Source organism: Lactuca virosa, chromosome 4 (assembly GCF_052849685.1).
Source record: "Lactuca virosa cultivar CGN04683 chromosome 4, Lactuca_virosa_CGN04683_v6, whole genome shotgun sequence".
NCBI classification, from domain to species: domain Eukaryota; kingdom Viridiplantae; phylum Streptophyta; class Magnoliopsida; order Asterales; family Asteraceae; genus Lactuca; species Lactuca virosa.
In genome coordinates, this window is record NC_136429.1 from 109,400,709 (window position 1) to 109,418,788 (window position 18,080).

At 32.9% G+C, this 18,080-nt stretch overlaps 4 protein-coding genes across 5 annotated transcripts; 2 read left to right on the forward strand and 2 right to left on the reverse strand.

Annotated features, from left to right (window-relative positions):
- The first annotated feature begins 405 nt into the window (after nt 1-405).
- Nucleotides 406-3,913, forward strand: LOC145107128 (oxidoreductase, 2OG-Fe(II) oxygenase family protein). Its single transcript, XM_079043992.1, has 8 exons — nt 406-1,068; nt 1,746-1,859; nt 1,942-2,099; nt 2,210-2,547; nt 2,654-2,792; nt 3,080-3,146; nt 3,224-3,345; nt 3,545-3,913. The coding sequence occupies exons 2-8, from the start codon at nt 1,756-1,758 to the stop codon at nt 3,682-3,684; spliced, it is 1,068 nt and encodes a 355-aa protein (XP_078900118.1). The 5' UTR covers nt 406-1,068; nt 1,746-1,755; the 3' UTR covers nt 3,685-3,913.
- Nucleotides 3,914-5,729: 1,816 nt separating this feature from the next.
- Nucleotides 5,730-8,262, reverse strand: LOC145107131 (4-hydroxy-tetrahydrodipicolinate synthase, chloroplastic-like). 2 transcript variants are annotated; one of them, XM_079043994.1, is made up of 4 exons: nt 7,939-8,262; nt 7,183-7,266; nt 6,653-6,887; nt 5,730-6,549 (listed from the first exon to the last, which is right to left on the reverse strand). In XM_079043994.1, exons 1-4 carry the CDS (start codon nt 8,043-8,045, stop codon nt 5,857-5,859), a joined length of 1,119 nt encoding a protein of 372 aa, XP_078900120.1. In that variant the 5' UTR covers nt 8,046-8,262; the 3' UTR covers nt 5,730-5,856. The 2 variants fall into 2 exon arrangements, with proteins under 2 accessions (XP_078900120.1, XP_078900121.1); XM_079043995.1 differs by having other exon boundaries at nt 7,183-7,263; nt 7,939-8,261.
- Nucleotides 8,263-9,497: 1,235 nt separating this feature from the next.
- Nucleotides 9,498-13,091, forward strand: LOC145107133 (secretory carrier-associated membrane protein 3-like). The gene is made up of 13 exons (XM_079043997.1): nt 9,498-9,706; nt 10,305-10,364; nt 10,605-10,709; nt 10,806-10,868; nt 11,083-11,116; nt 11,205-11,327; nt 11,638-11,700; nt 11,789-11,882; nt 12,154-12,199; nt 12,346-12,413; nt 12,519-12,567; nt 12,639-12,704; nt 12,838-13,091. Exons 1-13 carry the CDS (start codon nt 9,647-9,649, stop codon nt 12,898-12,900), a joined length of 894 nt encoding a protein of 297 aa, XP_078900123.1. The 5' UTR covers nt 9,498-9,646; the 3' UTR covers nt 12,901-13,091.
- A 250-nt stretch (nt 13,092-13,341) lies between these two features.
- On the reverse strand, nt 13,342-16,642 carry LOC145107132 (3',5'-bisphosphate nucleotidase AHL-like). The gene is made up of 3 exons (XM_079043996.1): nt 16,185-16,642; nt 14,684-15,374; nt 13,342-13,785 (listed from the first exon to the last, which is right to left on the reverse strand). The coding sequence occupies exons 1-3, from the start codon at nt 16,561-16,563 to the stop codon at nt 13,482-13,484; spliced, it is 1,374 nt and encodes a 457-aa protein (XP_078900122.1). The 5' UTR covers nt 16,564-16,642; the 3' UTR covers nt 13,342-13,481.
- Between the last annotated feature and the right edge of the window lie 1,438 nt (nt 16,643-18,080).

The following is an 18,080-nucleotide window of genomic DNA, read 5'->3' on the forward strand; positions in this document are numbered from 1 at the left end:
AATGTAAATTTTTGCCGGTTTTCAAGACTTTTTCATTATAAAAAAAAAAAATCTTAGAAACTAAAACGTAACTTTTCGCTTCTCAAAACTACAACTACCAAATTTATTAAGCTTCTAAAGCATATGTTTCCTTGCAAATTATAAATAACAGGCATATAATTATTCACTTGAATTGATTTAGGTTCATAATCTCACAGCCAAAAACATGTAATTCGAACACGAATTGAAGAATATGATTGATATGTTGAAATGATAAAATTAGGGATAAAGACCTGAAATAATCTCGAGATCAGTTTCTTGAGGCGGTTCCTGAGTATTCTCACTAACCATTGACGACTACGACGATATATTTTCATTATTTAAACAATTAAAACGGCGATCAAGTTCAATTCGTCTTTCTGAGCAGAAATCTTTAATGTTCGTAATGATCTTACACTCACATCTCGAACTCAAAAAGGGTGTTTGATAATTCTGCTGGCGAAAGGAAGTACGATTAACGGATGTTCGCCATAGCCCCTTCAGAACCACACCATGGATTACTGCCCTATGCGCCATTTTCTATCGATTTTTCTAAAAATCTGAATTCTAATGGAAGTTTTTCCAACATGTTATGCTAATTTCCGCGCCAAAGAACGGAGGAGAGACTTTGCAGGAAGTTTGTTTTTGTGTAATCAACAGTTGTGAAATGACAAAATTACCTTTACGTTGCCGGGGTAAAATTGGAAATATGCAGTTGAAGTTATCAGCAGCTATGAACGCGTCTTTTTTTTTTTCCCTCTTCACATAAAACTTTCTTCCCCAAAACCCTTGTCGATCGCCATAGCATCTCTCACCGGTGAAAGCTTCGACTCAGGTGAGAACCTTGACGCCGACCACCGCTCCCATACTTCGCTGGACTTCTCCTCTGCTCAGCAACGTCACCAGATTTCTCCTCTGCTCTGCAATCGCTCACGCCCGTCGTCGCCGCCTGTCACGCCCACCGTCGCCGTCTCCGCCTGTTACGCCCGCTGTCTTTGTCTCCTTCGCTCACCACATCTTCACCATCGTCTCCGACCTCTGCTGCCAACGGTAAGAACAGTTTTCCTAAAAAGATGTTATCTTCTAGGGTTTGTTATAGTTGCTGGTAATCAGATGTTATTGTTGGTGAAATCAGATTAGTTTGCTGAAACAAGAAAATCATATGTACATTTGCTGAAAATCGGATTTGTTTGCTGAAATCAGATGTTCATAGGTGCTGGAAATCAGATTTGTTTGCTGAAAATGTATATACTTTGCTGAAATATGAAAAATGTTGTTCAGTTTGTTGAAATTAGTTGTTATTGTTGCTGGAAATCACATTTTTTTTTTACTGAAACTAGTTATTGTTGCTGGAATAGTATTCACATCCGATGTTTTAGTGCTTTAATTCATATATTTCGTAGTTCATTGGAATACATAGCGAACGGGTTATATCTGTTTTTTTTTTTTTGGTATAATATGTGAAATTTGTGTGATGAATGATTCTCGGACCATTTAGAAAATTGATTTTAGCTGTTGTAAACTTGTACAAATATGGTTTGATCTATTTATCAACCATTATGTTATTAACTTATTATGTTGTATATTATTGTTATTATGTTATATATCATAATTAATAATGTATATTAGTTGCCTTTTCTTTGCTAAAAGAATTGCAACTTTGTTTAGAAGTTTGTTTTAATGATTTTTTTTTAAATATATTATTTGTGTTTGATTCAAACTCTTAGGATACATCAAATGTATGGATCCGATGGCGTAAACGAAGATTCAGAGAGAACTGCCTTTCGAAAAACTGAGAAAAAGTACAAACTATATTATGATAATAACAAATCTTCCAAAAAGTAAGAAATTCATTCATTAATTTGTGTTTTATAGTTGATTTGAAGTTTGAAGTTGTAAAGTAAATGGTTTGTTTAATTTCAGGAAGAAGAAACCGAGGCCTGTAGATTTGTCAGAGGTTATCGATTTTAAGTCTGTTTCAGAGTCCTTTACTAGAAACAATGATGTTCATCTTCCTATTGGAGTTTCAAAGCTTGAATGTCAGTTTGATAGGCCAGTTTTCAGTTTGGATAAATGCCCTGGTATGCAATCATTATTTATTTATCTCTTATGGTTATGTTATGTGGTTAATTTAATTCGTTTATAGTACATATAGTTGATAGTTGATAATGATGTGTGTTTTCAACTACAGGTTTCTATTTCATTCCTGAAGCATTGAGTATTGAGGAACAATGCAGATGGATTAAGGAGAGCTTAGTGAGTTTTCCTCAACCTCCAAACAGAACTAATCACAATGCTGTTCATGGAGCCATACATGATCTGTTCAATGCTGCAAAAGATAAACGAGTGTTAGTTGAAGAGGAAAAGATACTATTACCTGGTGAAGAAGATGCTCATACTCATAAATGGGAATGGGCTACTTGTGATGAACTAAGTGGAAATACAAATACTAGTAAATCAATATCAGCATCTGTCTTGCTAAGGAAACTGAGATGGAGTACTCTTGGTCTCCAATTTGACTGGTCAAAGGTCTGCCTTTTATTCACAACCCCAAATTTATACAGACAATTTACTTGTAGAGACTCTATAGTATACATTGCTAATTTATGGTAAAATTTTGTATGTTTTCTTGTAGAGGAGTTATAATGTTTCACTCCCTCACAACAAGATCCCGGATGCTCTTTCTCAACTTGCTAAGAAAATGGCTTCTCCTGCTATGCCAGTTGGAGAAGAATTTCAACCAGAAGCTGCTATTGTTAATTATTTTGCTTCAGGTACTAATTCTATTTGCTATTTGCAATTTGCATACTAATATCTTTATTCATTTTAATTTTTGAAGATTCTTAATGTCGAAAGTCTTTAGTTAGATCAAGTGGAAATGTCACTAAATAGTAAAAAGTTTCATACTGCTTTCAATTAGGTCACTTTTTTCAGATAAAATCGAGCAAAAAGGTTGGAGTGAAATAGGTTAACTGTGAAACTGTGGTATAATTAAATAGTATATATATATATATATATATATATATATATATATATATATATTAATTTAGTGATTTTATAGGTGATATGTTGGGTGGTCACCTTGATGACATGGAGGCAGATTGGAGCAAACCTATAGTAAGCATGAGGTAGGTATGATTGCATTGTCTATTTTATTTAAATATATAATAGGAGCTGACATGGACAGTTTGATTTATTAATAAAGTTTGGGATGCAAAGCAATTTTTCTTCTTGGAGGGAAGTCCAGAAATGATGAACCGTTAGCTATGTTTCTGCGCAGTGGTGATATTGTTCTTATGGCTGGAGAAGCAAGGGAGCGTTTTCATGGTCACTACATAAACTAAACTATTTTTATTTTCTCTGATGGAATGGCATGAAAAATTACTTTTTTTATCCTCAAAAGATATAAATGGAAAACCTATGTTTTATTATAAATCTGTTTCGGTTTTATTGTGTTCCATTCCATCCCATCCAACCAAACATACCATTTATCTTCTTGAGTGATTAATTTGTGATTTTTTTGCAGGGATACCTCGGATTTTTACCGATACAGAAAACGCAGAGATCGATTGTTTAGAAAAGCACTTCTCAGGTGAAGATGATACTTGTTATTTGGAATACATTAAAACCTCAAGAATTAACATTAATATCAGACAAGTGTACTGAATTATTTCTTAGTATATCTTTCCTGAAATTTGATTCAACACTAATATGGAGGAGATGCCTTAACGGATGTTCCCGTTCTCTCAATTTTCTACCAACACTAAGGGCTCACTTTTTTTAGACTTGATGAACTTTAATGGGTTAAGCACTTAAGCTAAGCTGTACAACAATCGATGATTGTTTCTTCTCGACTCTTGAGTTCGTTTGTACAATACACGGTTGTTTCTTTTTACTTGTCTCTATTGTTCGTTAGTTTGCATGATAATCATAGAAGTCAATGGAAATGAGAACAAAAATCTCATTACATTTGCATTGAGCATGTGTCCCTAGTCTTTGGAGTAAAAAGAAAAACTTGTACACAAGAAAAGTTACTTCCAACAACCCTTTATTTATTTATTTTTTTTTCTAGATGTCCTATTTTGGTTCCTCTAGGCTTTTGAAACAAAATTTTGTTTCTATATAGATCTAGGAAGGTTGTGAAAATCGTTCGGCATTAGCTCGGCGGTCAACCAACATTAAGTGATTAATCGGATTAGGTGTTGATTAATCGGAGATCCTAAATTATTAATAAAATTATTTAAATAGTTAATATATCCAAAAAAATAAGTATTTGAAAATTTTAAATTTTAAAAATATAGAATTTTGAAAATTTTAGTATAATATTTTAAAATATGAAAACTTAAAAATTTGAAAATTTATAATTTTGGTGTGATATTTGAAAATTAAAAAATTTGAATTTGTTAAATATTTTCCGCCTATAATTGCCAAGGACCGCCAAGCCGAGTTTGACCGATTTTGATTAATTTCCACAAAGCACCCTAATTGTTATCGGTTTAAGACCGCCAAACAATTAATCGGCAGACAAGGCCGATTTTTGTAACACTGGTTTTAGGTATGGAGCTACTTGAGATAAACTCGTTAAAAACTCGACTCGAAATTGATTTTAAACAAGCCCAAGCTCGAGCTTGAGCTTAAAGTTATGCTTTTTAGAATTTTTTTATCAGTGTTGTAAAAATCGTGACTAGGCTCCGATTAATCTTTGATTAGTCTCTAGGTGCTACCCAACCCATTAGATGTTATATCTCAACATAAACTATTTGATGAATGATTGGTGTTGTACTAATGATATTAGTGGTATTTACGAACTTTATTATGATATATTGATATTAATTATAAATACTTTTTTAAAATTCAATGTAATAACAATTTATGATCTCCGTTTATTTTACGACTAGCCGATTAATCCTTTAACCGTAGTCTACTGACTAGCTAACTTCGAACATCTTTTACAATCTTGATTTTCATATATTAAAATAAATAAATATTTAATAAACACCGTTTTAGGAAATCATGGTATACTGTATATGGCCCAGACCTATATAATTCTAAACGAGCCAATCTTGAGTTTTATTTCATAAGGCTTGAATGAGCTGAGCTCGAGCCTAAGAAAAAATAAGTCTTATTAGGCTCAGGTTGGCCTTGCTCATTTGCACTGCTACCCCCGGTGTAGGTCCACCCTTGGCTAGAAGGGTTATTTGTTGTAGTGAGTATATACACTCCTAAAGGTTTGATTTCAAGTGTGATGTTTGTGTCCTTTCTAAATCGGTTGATTTAAATTTATGTACTCATGCAACGTAAGATCCTCAAACTATAGAAGGGTTTGAACTTTGAGCTTGTAATCCCCACATTTTACTTTGTCAACTCAACGTCAATTCAATTATTAAAAATAAATCAATAAATGAAAAATAGTTTAAAAGGAATTGAACCTATAACTTCAACGTAAACGACATGTTAATTAACAACCTTTGTTTCCTTATCTAGTTGTAACTTGTATACAGCCTCAGAAAAATAAAACCAACCTAGACAATGTCTTAAAAAAAACATTTATTTAAACTTTTAGAAAAAAAAATCAACTTACAAAATCGTATCAACAAAAGCATCACCAGACAACGCCTTAGTAATCATACTGTCACCTTATGTATACCCAGCTCCATACTCAAAAGGAAATAACCTCTTAGCAAACAATAGGTCAATGTAAGAAGACTATATTTGAGTTCCATCACAAAGTTGAAAGCTTTATTGAATAAGGTATTCAGCCGAAACAACAAAATCCGCACATAATACACAGCCTAAACCAAACACAACTTTCTAACTTAACCAAAAAAAAAAAAGTAACTAATACCTACCCACCAAGATAAACTCATCATCATCAAGAACTTGAACATCTTTCTCTCCAATAAAATTCTCCCTTCCAATCCCTTTGACAATCTCAACAAACTCCACCCTCTTTTCCAAAGGAAGCGGCACATACGGAAGCCGAAAAATGGGCCTGACAACTCCAAGTTGAGCGAGAGCCGTATTCAACCCAATCGGATTCGGCTCACAAAACAACCATTTCATCAAAGGCAACAACTTCAAATTAAGCGATAAATTCTTGCCTTCAAACATAAGCTCCTGCATCAACCCCGGAACCAGATTGCTAGCCACCGATATCACCCCCGTGGCACCGTGGTCCCACCGTGAGTCATGACACTCATCATCGTTCCCACTCCATGTTGTGATGTTGGTTTGGGTGTAGGTTTGGATTCGGTTGTGGCCCATGCATTCTTTGATGCCAGCTAGGTTTGGGTTGGAGGAGAGAGAGTGGATGACGGTTGGGGGGATGTCTTGGCCGGTTCGGGAGGGGACATTGTAGATGATTGTGGGGCCCATTGGGAGCACGCATTTGAAATGGGAGATGAGGCCTTCCAGTGAGGTTTTTCCGTAGTATGGGTTGATGTGAAGGGCTGCGTGCATTCCCACTGCAAACCCTTGTTCGGTTGCGTGGATTGCTTCTCGAGTTGAGTTGCTTCCCGTGTTTCCTATCACCTGTCATCAAGGTCTCATGTTAGGATTTAGGAAGAAGCAAAATACAAAATTTTATTGCTACTGAACTATTATTGAAAAGGACAATAATGAGAGAAGTTGGAACCTTGATTGATGTGCCAAAGCAATTGATGGTGTGACCAATGAGCATAATGTGTTCATCCCAACTCATCAACTGACCTTCACCAGTGGTTCCACCAACAATCACACCATCAGCTCCATTTTCAATCTGCATATTCACCAAGGCATCATACGCCTCCAGATCGAACCTCCCATCAGGTAAGTATGGAGTTTTAATTGCAGTTATCAACCTCAATGACTTTATCTCATCCGTAGAAGTCCTGATAAGATAGTAAAATGATATATCAGAAGTATAACATTAACTGCACGAAACAGAAATTTACTCTCATTGATTCGTCTATGTCATCCAAATACAAAGCAATTCTCATTGTAATATCGAATCATGGTGTTTCCTACTTATAACCATAACAATTATATACAACATATAGTACCATTTTAAGTTACATATAAGGTAGGCGTATTCATTTAGGAATACTTCTCTTTTTTTTCTTTTCTATGTTGTGGTTATTTCATTGTCTGTATGTGGGGGGTGTAAAGAGGAGATAGCATGGATACCGGTTCTTCACTTCAAAACTGCGCATTGGTAGATGAAAATTGGGGATTACAGCTGCTTTTGGGGATGCCCATCGTGCACTCCTGCTTAATGATAACAAACAAAGAAAATAAGTAATGTGGAATACACATGACAAAAGACTATACAAACTCCCAACTCATATGTAAGATTATGCTCTCCTCTATTGTATATTCTGCAACCTGGTACATAGTCACAGGAGAAGTACTTATAAAGTTCAAGGTTTCTATCTACAAGTTCTCTCACTAATCAGTAGACCAACTAAACCTATGGTGGGATAAGTTCTCTCAATTATCACCATCAAATCTAATGCTAAGAATCAATGTGGTAAAGAGGTTGCATATTAGTGAATTGAATTGACCACCATTGTTCTGTGTTAAAAAGCAAAAAGCCAGTAATTTCAGAAAATTCCCAATGGTTCGTTTGCAACGAGAGCAAGAGAACTAGAGCTGCTCGCTTAATTTAGAAAGAGTATAAGAAGATCGATCAATTTCTAGCTGCAAACGAAGATTTGATATCATATCATAACATACACGATGGATAATCTTTCCATAGCACAAATAAAATAACATTTGCATATAAAACAGTTGGAATCACGTTGAGAGATGTAGAGCTTTAGGTGTTCAAAAATCATATTGAGCAGAAAAAACGTTATCGGTTATCCCCGCTGCTCTGCATTGTATTAAAACAGGACATTCAAAAGCAACCACGACAAACAAATTAGGGTTTGTAATGAATACCTATTGCGAGTGTTCGTCGAATTCGAGCGCACAAGCCGGAAAGGAGAGTCATTCCCCCACGAAGTACAGCTCTTGAAAGCAGACATTTGCTGACACGCTACAGACATCTTCGAGTTTACAGAGAATATTTGAAACAAAAGGAAGATTCACTTATCTGCTGCTTTACTCAGATGAAAATAGTGATGATTGGCGTGGAAATTATAAGTGGAGATGTGGTAGTAATGGTGGTGGTTCGGTGGCGTAGGAAGTGGACGGCGAGGTGGTGGAACATTGCAGTGGGGTTTACAATAGATGATGAGTGAAACTGGAACCCTAGAGTTTATAGCCGTGCATTTTGCTATAACGCTAAATTTAATAAAAGTATATTTCAGCAATCACATGTTCAAGAATGACACGTGTAACATTATTAAATAATCAAGTCAATTGTGAGTCATGAGACTTGTTCATATGGTAGATAAAATTTGTCCATCATATTGATTTAATTTGATATTCAAGAACTCATATGAGTTTCAAATTACTTGATATGATTTAACCATCTTCGAGTTCTGATCTTTTTATTGAGAATCTTTTCATATATCGTATTTTTGACATACTAAATCAGATGCCAAACATTATCATAATGTGGTGAACTTCTCATTTTATTTAAATATAGTATTAATTTAGAATTTATACTTTTTTAAACACAGCTACAACACATCCATTATTTTAGTCTTAAATCTATATATTTCTTTTTTAAATCTATTTATTTTTTTTTTCCGGTGAAACTTGAATCATCAACCTTTAGTGACATGTTCAGTCAATTCTTTATATTACTAGGTTATAAAGTATAAATTTAGAATTTATACTTTAATACTAAAAAAATTGTTTGTTGATAAAATCCCCCAATTGATTGAAGGTTCACATCCTACTTGGGATGAAGATGTAGACTGAAGTAGATTTTAGAAAACTATGTGTTAATTAATTAGCTATTCAAAAAGAAAAACCAAAACTGTGATTATTAAATATAATTTCAAATAAAACTGTGATTATTCTTTCATGCACTCAGAACACTAAATGGCCAACCAAGCAAGACTATAACCAAGACTATAACCAAATTTGAACACATTTTTGCTTTTCCACGCTTGATACACTTCTAGAACCAATATAATAGCGATTAAATTAAATCAAAATATTAATAAATTGACTTTTACAAGAGGTAGTATTTGAATATTATATCATAAAATAAAATATTGAATATTATATCATAAAATATTAAATATTATATCACAAAATATTAACTTTAATGATTATAAATCAGATTCATTTTTTTTTCATATTGAATCGGATAATTTGACAATTTTATTAAAGTATTTTAGGACTCAAGTTATATAAAAACATAGTTTGTAACTTGTTTAGAAAGTTTCAAAAGATTTTTTTTTTTAAATTTAATACTAGTAAATAGTTTTCAACGAAAATGAAGGATGTTTGAAAGTTCATCTTGATGTTGTTTGCTGACCACACCGGCGCAGACAATCTGTTTCTCTCTCCTTTTTTTTTTTCTTCTTCTTGTATTTCAACGAGAGAAAACGGTGAACTTATTACACGCCTAAGCTTTTGAAAACTTCTTTGAACTCTCTCTCTCTCTCTCTCTCTCTCTCTCTCTCTCAATCTCAACTTGTTTGTCATCGTTGTGTTAACTGGGATCTTCTCCCGCCTGAGTTTGGTGCCGATGGCTGGTCGTTATGATCCTAATCCCTTTGACGATGGGGAGGAAGTCAACCCTTTCGCTGTAAGTTATCAGTTCTGATTCCATGTTGCTAGTAACGTCTCATCTAAATGTTCGATCATGGTCTTCCCTTTGAACTTTTACTTGATCAGCGCTAATTATGATTCATGATTGAACTTGTTAATTGTTATGCGATGCGTCTCATTTTAATAACTGTACACTTATTGATTATGGAACTGAATTGTGATTGTAGCAACAGATAATCGTTCGGGGTTTAAACAATTTTAATTTTTAAGCAGTTCTTACTAACGGTTCCTCTGCACACATGATTAGCAAAAAGTGACGATGCTTTTCCGAATTACTTGTAGTAAAGTTGATGAGATCATAGAGAATCAAATAATTTCGAGAAATTAAACCCCAAAAGACTGTTCATTTCAACCATGGTCGTGTTTCGATTTTATCACATTTTGTTTTTAAAACATCCACGCATTAAAAAGACAATGATCCTTTATTTGAAAGTCTTTGATTAATGATATATGAATTTGAGTGATTTTAAGTGATTATTTGTTCACATTTTGCAAACTCATGTTAATATTAATTTTTTTTTTAACAAATGTATATGTTTGGCCATTCTAACTTCTTTTTGAATCTACATAATCAGGAAGGAGCAGCAGGAAAAGGCAGAAAAACAAATTATAGTGGGGGTTCATTTTACACTACAGTAAGGCCTTGTTTCCTTCTTTTTTCCCATAAAATGTTGTCTAATGTTTGAAAATATATTTGAGAAAAATACACGAGGGCAAATTTTAAAAAAGTTAAAGACTTAATAGGGGAAAATATTATTTCTGCTACTTTCTCTATCAAGACATTCTTTCTGCATTAACTGAAAGAGAAATATCCATATATATGAATTATATATTATTCCAGATGTTATTTATATAAATTGGATGGGTTTTTTCAGGGTGTTCCTTCTGCTCCAAGTTCTAAGATCTCACTTCTTCCTCATGAGCCAGCAAATTATTATGATCGAAATGCCTCAGTTGACATTCCTCTTGATTCTGCTTCGGTAGGGTTGACTATTTAATCTTATTATTAGTTTATTAATTTACTTTTTACATGAATGTTGTTGACAAATGTTGGTATCAATGGAAATTTATTGAAGGATCTGAAGAAGAGAGAGAGGGATCTTCAAGCTAGGGAAGCTGATCTGAAGAAGAGGGAAGAGGTAAATGTTCTATTGATTTGTATATTTGCAATTTCATTCAAATACAAAGCAATTTTCACTGCTATGGTTGGGAAGATTTTCAAAGTATAATGTCCTAAAAAAACAAATTTGAAAGTAAATTGTTATAATAATGTTTATTTATTAAAAGTACATGGCTATCTATTGCATCTTTATTTACACCAACCTCGTTATTCTTTGATTGAGTTTTTTGCAGATAGTAAGACGAAAAGAGGAGGCAGCTGCTAGAGGTAATTCATCTTCATATTTGTCCCATTTTTTTATATCATATACAAGAGTCCAAATTTTTTTATAAACTAATCCATCTTTCCATTTCAGCTGGTATTGTTCTTGAGGAGAAAAATTGGCCACCATTTTTCCCAATCATTCATCACGATATTGCAAATGAGATACCGATTCATCTACAGAAATTGCAGTATGTTGCATTCATGACATACTTGGGTATGTGTTTATTCCCTTATTAGTTTTGGTTCTCAAATTTCTTTATTATTTGCATAATGGAAGGCTTTTGGTCAACAATTTCGTAAGACATTGTAACTTTCATGGGACCAAAGAAGAATTATTTGTTTTAAATTGGATGACCTCAGAGATTTGCAACATTTCATCGGATATAATCCAAAAGATGAAATGATCTATTTGTCCATTGTCATTTATAACTTACTGATGCTTTTGATTCACAAGATCATTTGATTAAAAAATCAAACAATTTTATAAAGTTTTTCTAATAGTATACAATTGTTATTGCAAACAGGGTTGGTATTTTGTCTTTTTTGGAATATTATAGCCACAACGACTGCATGGATTAAAGGAGAAGGTGTGTGTTTGTTTCCTTTTTCTTTTTAATTTTTATTAGTACCTGTCATTAAATTATTCTAAAATGTTTTTTTTTCCTTGTGCTACAGACGTGGAGATCTGGTTTCTTGCAGTTATCTACTTCATATTAGGGGTTCCACTTGGCTATGTTTTGTGGTACAGGCCACTTTATCGTGTTTTTAGGTAATGCTTTATAGCATCCTACTTTCATTCCTTTTTATTACAATATTGTATTTCAATTCATTTCTTATTAACCCATTGTGCTTTGGAAAATCTGCCCAGTTATAACAATGAAAATTGCTTTGTATTTGGATGACATTGCTATTTTTGGGTAGATTTTAAACGCTACAATTACAAATAAATACAAAAAAACATGTTGCTGTTTTCTTGCATTTTGCTTAACAAAGTATCATCTTCTTATCTTTTTGATTAACATTATTAATCGTGTTTGCAGGAAGGAAAGTGCATTTGGGTTTGGTTGGTTCTTCCTATTTTACTTGGTAAAAGCCTTAACAATTGTAGTTGATTTTTTAATATGGTTTCCAATGAAGCAATTTGGACAAATTATGGGAATGAAAATGCAAAATATAATGAAAAAGAAACATTATCATTTTCTGATTGTTTTTTGTTATTTTTCTGCTTACAGTTACACATAGCTTTTGTAATCTTTGCGGCTGTTGCTCCTCCCGTTGTCTTCAAAGGGAAATCTCTCACGTCAGTTCCTCCCCCTTTTTATTAATATATTCATCACTTTTAGGCTCAGTTACCAAATTTGCCCTTTTCTATTTTCTTTTAACAATTTTGCTTTCCACTGAACAGAGGAATCCTACCAGCAGTTGATCTTGTAGGAGATCAAGCTTTAGTAGGGGTGAGTTTTTGTGCACCTTTTATCAATATAAAGTCTGTTATTTTTGTATTAATTATGATTATTTTTCATAGATCTTCTACTTTCTTGGTTTCGGGCTATTCTGTCTCGAGTCTCTGCTCAGCATTTGGGTTATTCAGGTTTATTCTCTTTCACAAATAAACAACCCTTTTATCCACAACTAGTTTAAGTGTTTGGTTAATTGTTATGTTTAATAAAATTATAATTAAAAATATAAAGTATATTTTTTTAATATTATTTCTAATTATGCAGCAAGTATACATGTATTTCCGAGGGAGCGGCAGAGAAGCAGAGATGAGACGTGGGGGTGCTTGAGGTGCAGTATGAGCACCAATCTGAGCCATGAGTTATTTTGATTCTAAGATTGTTTTTTATGGTGATTATATTTGCTGATTTTAAATTGATGGATTTGAGTTGTAAAAAATATAGAAAGATGGCAGGAGAGGAAGTACTGATAGTTTTTACCTTTGTTTGTAAAGCTGTTATATAATATTTTGATTGATGTATCTGTTTCTAAGAGAAGGAAAATAAACAGCAAAATGACAATAAGACGTGGCCAAATAATCAAATTAACCCAATATAATTACATAATAATATAGTATATAATACAAAGGAAACCCACAAAAAGCCTTCATGCATTTCACAAAACAACATTATTTTGGTACGACACTATCAAGCAAAAAACTTGATCACTGTATTACAAAAGTTATTTATTTGACCATTATATCTTATATTCAGTTCCTACTTTTCTTTATTTGGTCAAATAAGTTACTTGAGTACTTAATGATATCGTGATGAAAATTTATTTTACTAGAACAAATATTTTCTCCCCTTCTGTACTCTAAAAACATATCATACAAAATCCAACGGCGGATATTAAGATATTATGTGATGGATCAAAGGCTAGAAGAGTTCCAGCTGGCATCAACTGCTCTCATGATTTTCTCATGTAGGGAGGCGCCAGCACATGCGATTATACCTCGATCTAGTCCTTGCAAGTACATACCTTTAGAAAAGTCGAGTCGCTGACCTCCGGCGTCGGTGACGACTCCGCCGGCTTCTTCAATGATGACAACTCCGGCGGCATGGTCCCATATCTTCTCCTTATAACCGGCTCTTGCGAACTTCATGAATATCTCTGCGTCTCCACGAGCGATGGCGGCGTATTTCACCATACTGTATACTCGTAATGGTTGGTTCCTGCAGTACGAGGGTGAAAATTAAAAAATTTCATGTGATTTTCCCGATTTATCCCTGAATTTCGGGATAAGGGTAGATTAGTAAATTTGTGAATGTCTCAACTGAACTCGCAATGTGTTTGCAGCAGTCATGGATATCCAAGTAATTTTGCAAATTTACCCTTATTTTCATTGTATAGTTAATATCTGTGACCAATCGATTTGTTGATTCTTGGTATTGAAAAGAGCAAATTGCAGAAAATATCAGAACACTTCATATTTTTACTAATATGATAAATGTATTTTTTTTGTAACCATGATAGCAATCTATCTATTTATTTTTTACAAATAATATATATTTACATATAACAGAATATGAATAACATACTTATATTTCTTTACTTATGATAGCAAAAAAAATATAACAAATTGAGTACATTACCTGGTAGTGAAATGTGAGTACGTTACTATTTTGGGTAAAACAATAAAGTAAAATTGTTCATTATTGGTAAAAATAATATAAGTACATTGAATTCATTGGCAGCGTGAGTAAAGTACGTTGCTATTCCTCGAAATTTGTTGTATTCATATTTCTTTATCAATAATAGCAAAGTAAAATTGTATTCATATTTCTTTATCAATAATAGCAAAGTACTTAAAATTTTACGGATAACCCATAATAACAACATACTTACATTTTTTTTTACCAATAATAGCAATAGCAAAATGTAACAAATAGATTACATTACCCATATTGGTAGTGAAACGTAAGTATGTAATAATACCTTGTTATTATTTGGTAAAAAATAAAGTACTTTGCCTATATTGATATCTAGAATAAAGTAAGTTACCTATATTGGTATTTAAGACATTTCACTCGGATCAAAACTGAAAGACTTGAAAAGAGAAAGAACAAGTACCTAAGCCCAACACTATGAGCCAACCCTTGAGTAAACGAGTGGCTCGAGTTCGCCTTCTCCACAGGCTCACAAAACGTAGCCAAAACGGGATTATCAATACTCGACACCGTGACCGGCCTTGCAGAATTCGGCCACAAAAAACTTTTATCTCCACTCACCAACGGTTGCATCCACGCTTTCTTACTCCCTTTCTTTGCATAAAGCACACACCCTTTCCCATCCCAACTATCCAACCCCGTTTTAGTCAATCTCGAAAGCATCCTCCGATAACCATTTTGGTAATTTAACCACTCCTTATTCAACGGGTAGTTCGGGCACCCAAGAACCCCGAGTACCACCTGCCCGTTTTCAATTAAGGCTAGAGCAATCGCGTACTGGTCTCCGCGTACAAATCCTAGGGTCCCGTCGACCGGGTCAAGTACCCAGAATCGACCAGTGGGCCCGCCTGTGGAGTTGCAGCGGCTAATTGCTTCGAGGACTTGGGTGGTTTTGAGAGGTGTTGGTGGCGGTTGGAGGTTGAAAGTGGCGGCGGTGGATAGGGAGTCGTTGACGGTTGTGACTATGGATGAGAGGAGGCTGGCGGCGTTAGGTTTTGAGAGGGCTTCGATGTCTTCTTCTGCAACGATTGATACGTTTTCCGGTCCGAATGCTTGGGATAATATCCAGCTAACGGTTGCTTGCACGCTCCAATCTGTTAATAAATTTGTGATATGATTCTGACATGACATGACATGACAGAACAGGTTGTACTGTGTTTGCCTTTGTGTTGGACTTAAAGTGAAAGTGATGTCGAACAAAAAGGTCAAAAACACATGTATGACTAACCGGAGTAAGTACAAGTCTTTATCAAGTAATAAAAAACAACACTTTAAACTTCATATCCAAAATAATGTTCTAATTGCTTTTGAGAAAGATACTCTTTTCATGAATTCATCATGTAACTTTACGATCATAGTAACTTTACATGTTGCTAGTCCATAGCTTGAAAGCAAAATCGAAAATGAGTAGGATTGTCACTTATAAGTCCATTATAGGTACTTACTTTGTGTAAAGAAAATCTTTCCACAGATTAATGAATCCCATTGGCACTTGTGAAGTTGCCTTACTTTTAGTTTTTAGGTCAAACGTAGTACTTTTTCGAATCAATGTTGGAGAATTAACCTTGTTACAAACATGATTCTCTTTGTAGTACTTGTTGGAAGTTCACTCATAATCATCAATTTTTCTTTAAAAAAATATATGTACTGTATAATGCATACATGATACATACTAAATAATAATAGTGAGTTTGAAACTTCTATATTTGACCTCCATAAGTGAAAGTATAGCTCTTGCAATTCATTAACCAGTAGACATAGAAATAATGAGTTCTGAAATAAAGAATAGACACAATTGGTCTTGCTACCCGCATAAAATCAGTTTCACTAATCTTCAAGCAATTCCCACACAACCAAGACAATGAATTTGAAAATCAAAAGTGAAATTGAGAATCAAAGATTACCAGCAATCGTGACAGGGGAATTATCGTCTTTGGCTTGAACATCTCCATTTCCATTGAAGATCAAATTTTCTTGAACTTTCTGGCATAACAAACAAGCAACATGAACGGCTTTCACAGCAATTTCTAATTCTTTACTGTATTTCTCATCTGGGTGTGATTCAGTCGACACCCAATTGCCGTTCTTCTCCATTTCGTCAGAAACGTGGGGTTTTCGATCAGATGTATTTAGACAGCAAATGGAGGTTCTGGATTTTGGGTAATTGCGACTATGAAAGGAAACCAAGAATTTTACATGGGGTTTTAGAGAATCGTTGTTCTTGTTGGCAAAGAACAAAGTTTGTGGGATTTTGGTTCCCAATTTTGAAGGAAAAACAGTCATTATAAATAGCTCTCTCACACTCGACTGTATCCAGATTTTTCAAAGTTTCCAGTGATTTTGATGTATTTGGCCGAGAAAGGCACACGGTGTTGTGTTTGCATTTAAGCCCCTTGAGATTGCGGAGATTGTAGAGCAAGCCTCTTTTTAACCCAATGTTTTAATAATTGAATCGTTAAAAGTTAAAAGAGAAAATGACCTTATCGTTTTGTTCACATTTAGACAATTTTTATTTTTTATACATTTTACCATTTAATTTGTTATATGTGTTCACATATTGTCATTGTCACCGACTATAACCTATGACAATGGTAATATGTGAACAAATTAACAAGTTAAATGTTTAAATGTATACAAAAAAAAAGTTGTCTAAATGTGAACAAAACGAAAAGTTAATTACCCTGATAACTCATTTTTCCCATTTTAAATAGTGAGTTTATTTTTTGTATTTGCTTGTATTATTTTTTTCAAACGTTATTTTTTAAAATATCTATTATTTCCTAAATATTAATTAAATATTGATCAATTTTAAACTTTACTTTTTAATTAATAAGTATGTTTTGTTTTGTGAAATATTTTATATAGCCTTTTATATTTTTTTTCTTTTGTTTTTAAGCATATATTATATTTTTAAAGTAAATAGTATCTAACAATAAAATTAAATAAATTAAGTATATAACAATAAGTATGAAGGGTCTTTTAAAAAAATAAAAACAAAATATTACTTAGCAAATAAAAAAACATAAAAAAATCTAAATAATATAAATGTTTTAAAATTATTCCAACTTTTTTATAGTTTTTATTTAAAAGTTTATAAAATTAAAATTTTTTTAATACAACGTTTTAAACTAGTATTTAACGAAAGTATTTTAAAATGTTATAAAAAAATATTAAACTGTCATATAAAATCTGTGAAACACTTTAAAAATGTTGTAAAAGAAAGTTTAGAAATACATGTATGAAAGTTATAAAATTAAAAAAAAAAAAAAGTTAAAAGCTTGTAAGAAAAATTAAAACATTTATAAAATATATGGTTTAAAAGCACATGTATTAAAATTATATAAAAGTATAAAAAAAAAGTTCAAAAAAAATTATAAGCAAAGTTTAAAACATTGTATTAGAAAAACCTATAGGAAAAAAATATCATAAAAGTGTTGTAAGAAATTATAAAAATTTTAAAAAATTTGTAAAAAAATAATTGTTCATATTTAGACAACTTTCTATTTTTATACACATTTGACCATTTAACTTGTTAAATGTGTTCGCATATTACCATTGTCACCTGCTATAATAGGTGACAATAGTAATATGTTAACACATTTAACAAGTTAAATGATCAAATGTGTACACAAAAATTGAAGTTACCTGAACGTGAACAAGACAAAAAGGTAATTACTTTCGCAAATCATTTTCCCAAAGTTAAAACCGAGTTGTACATTAAAATCACAAAAAACATAAAATAATAAAAAATAAAAAATAAAAGTCATGTAGATGACAACATGTGTAGGGGTTGTTTGGTA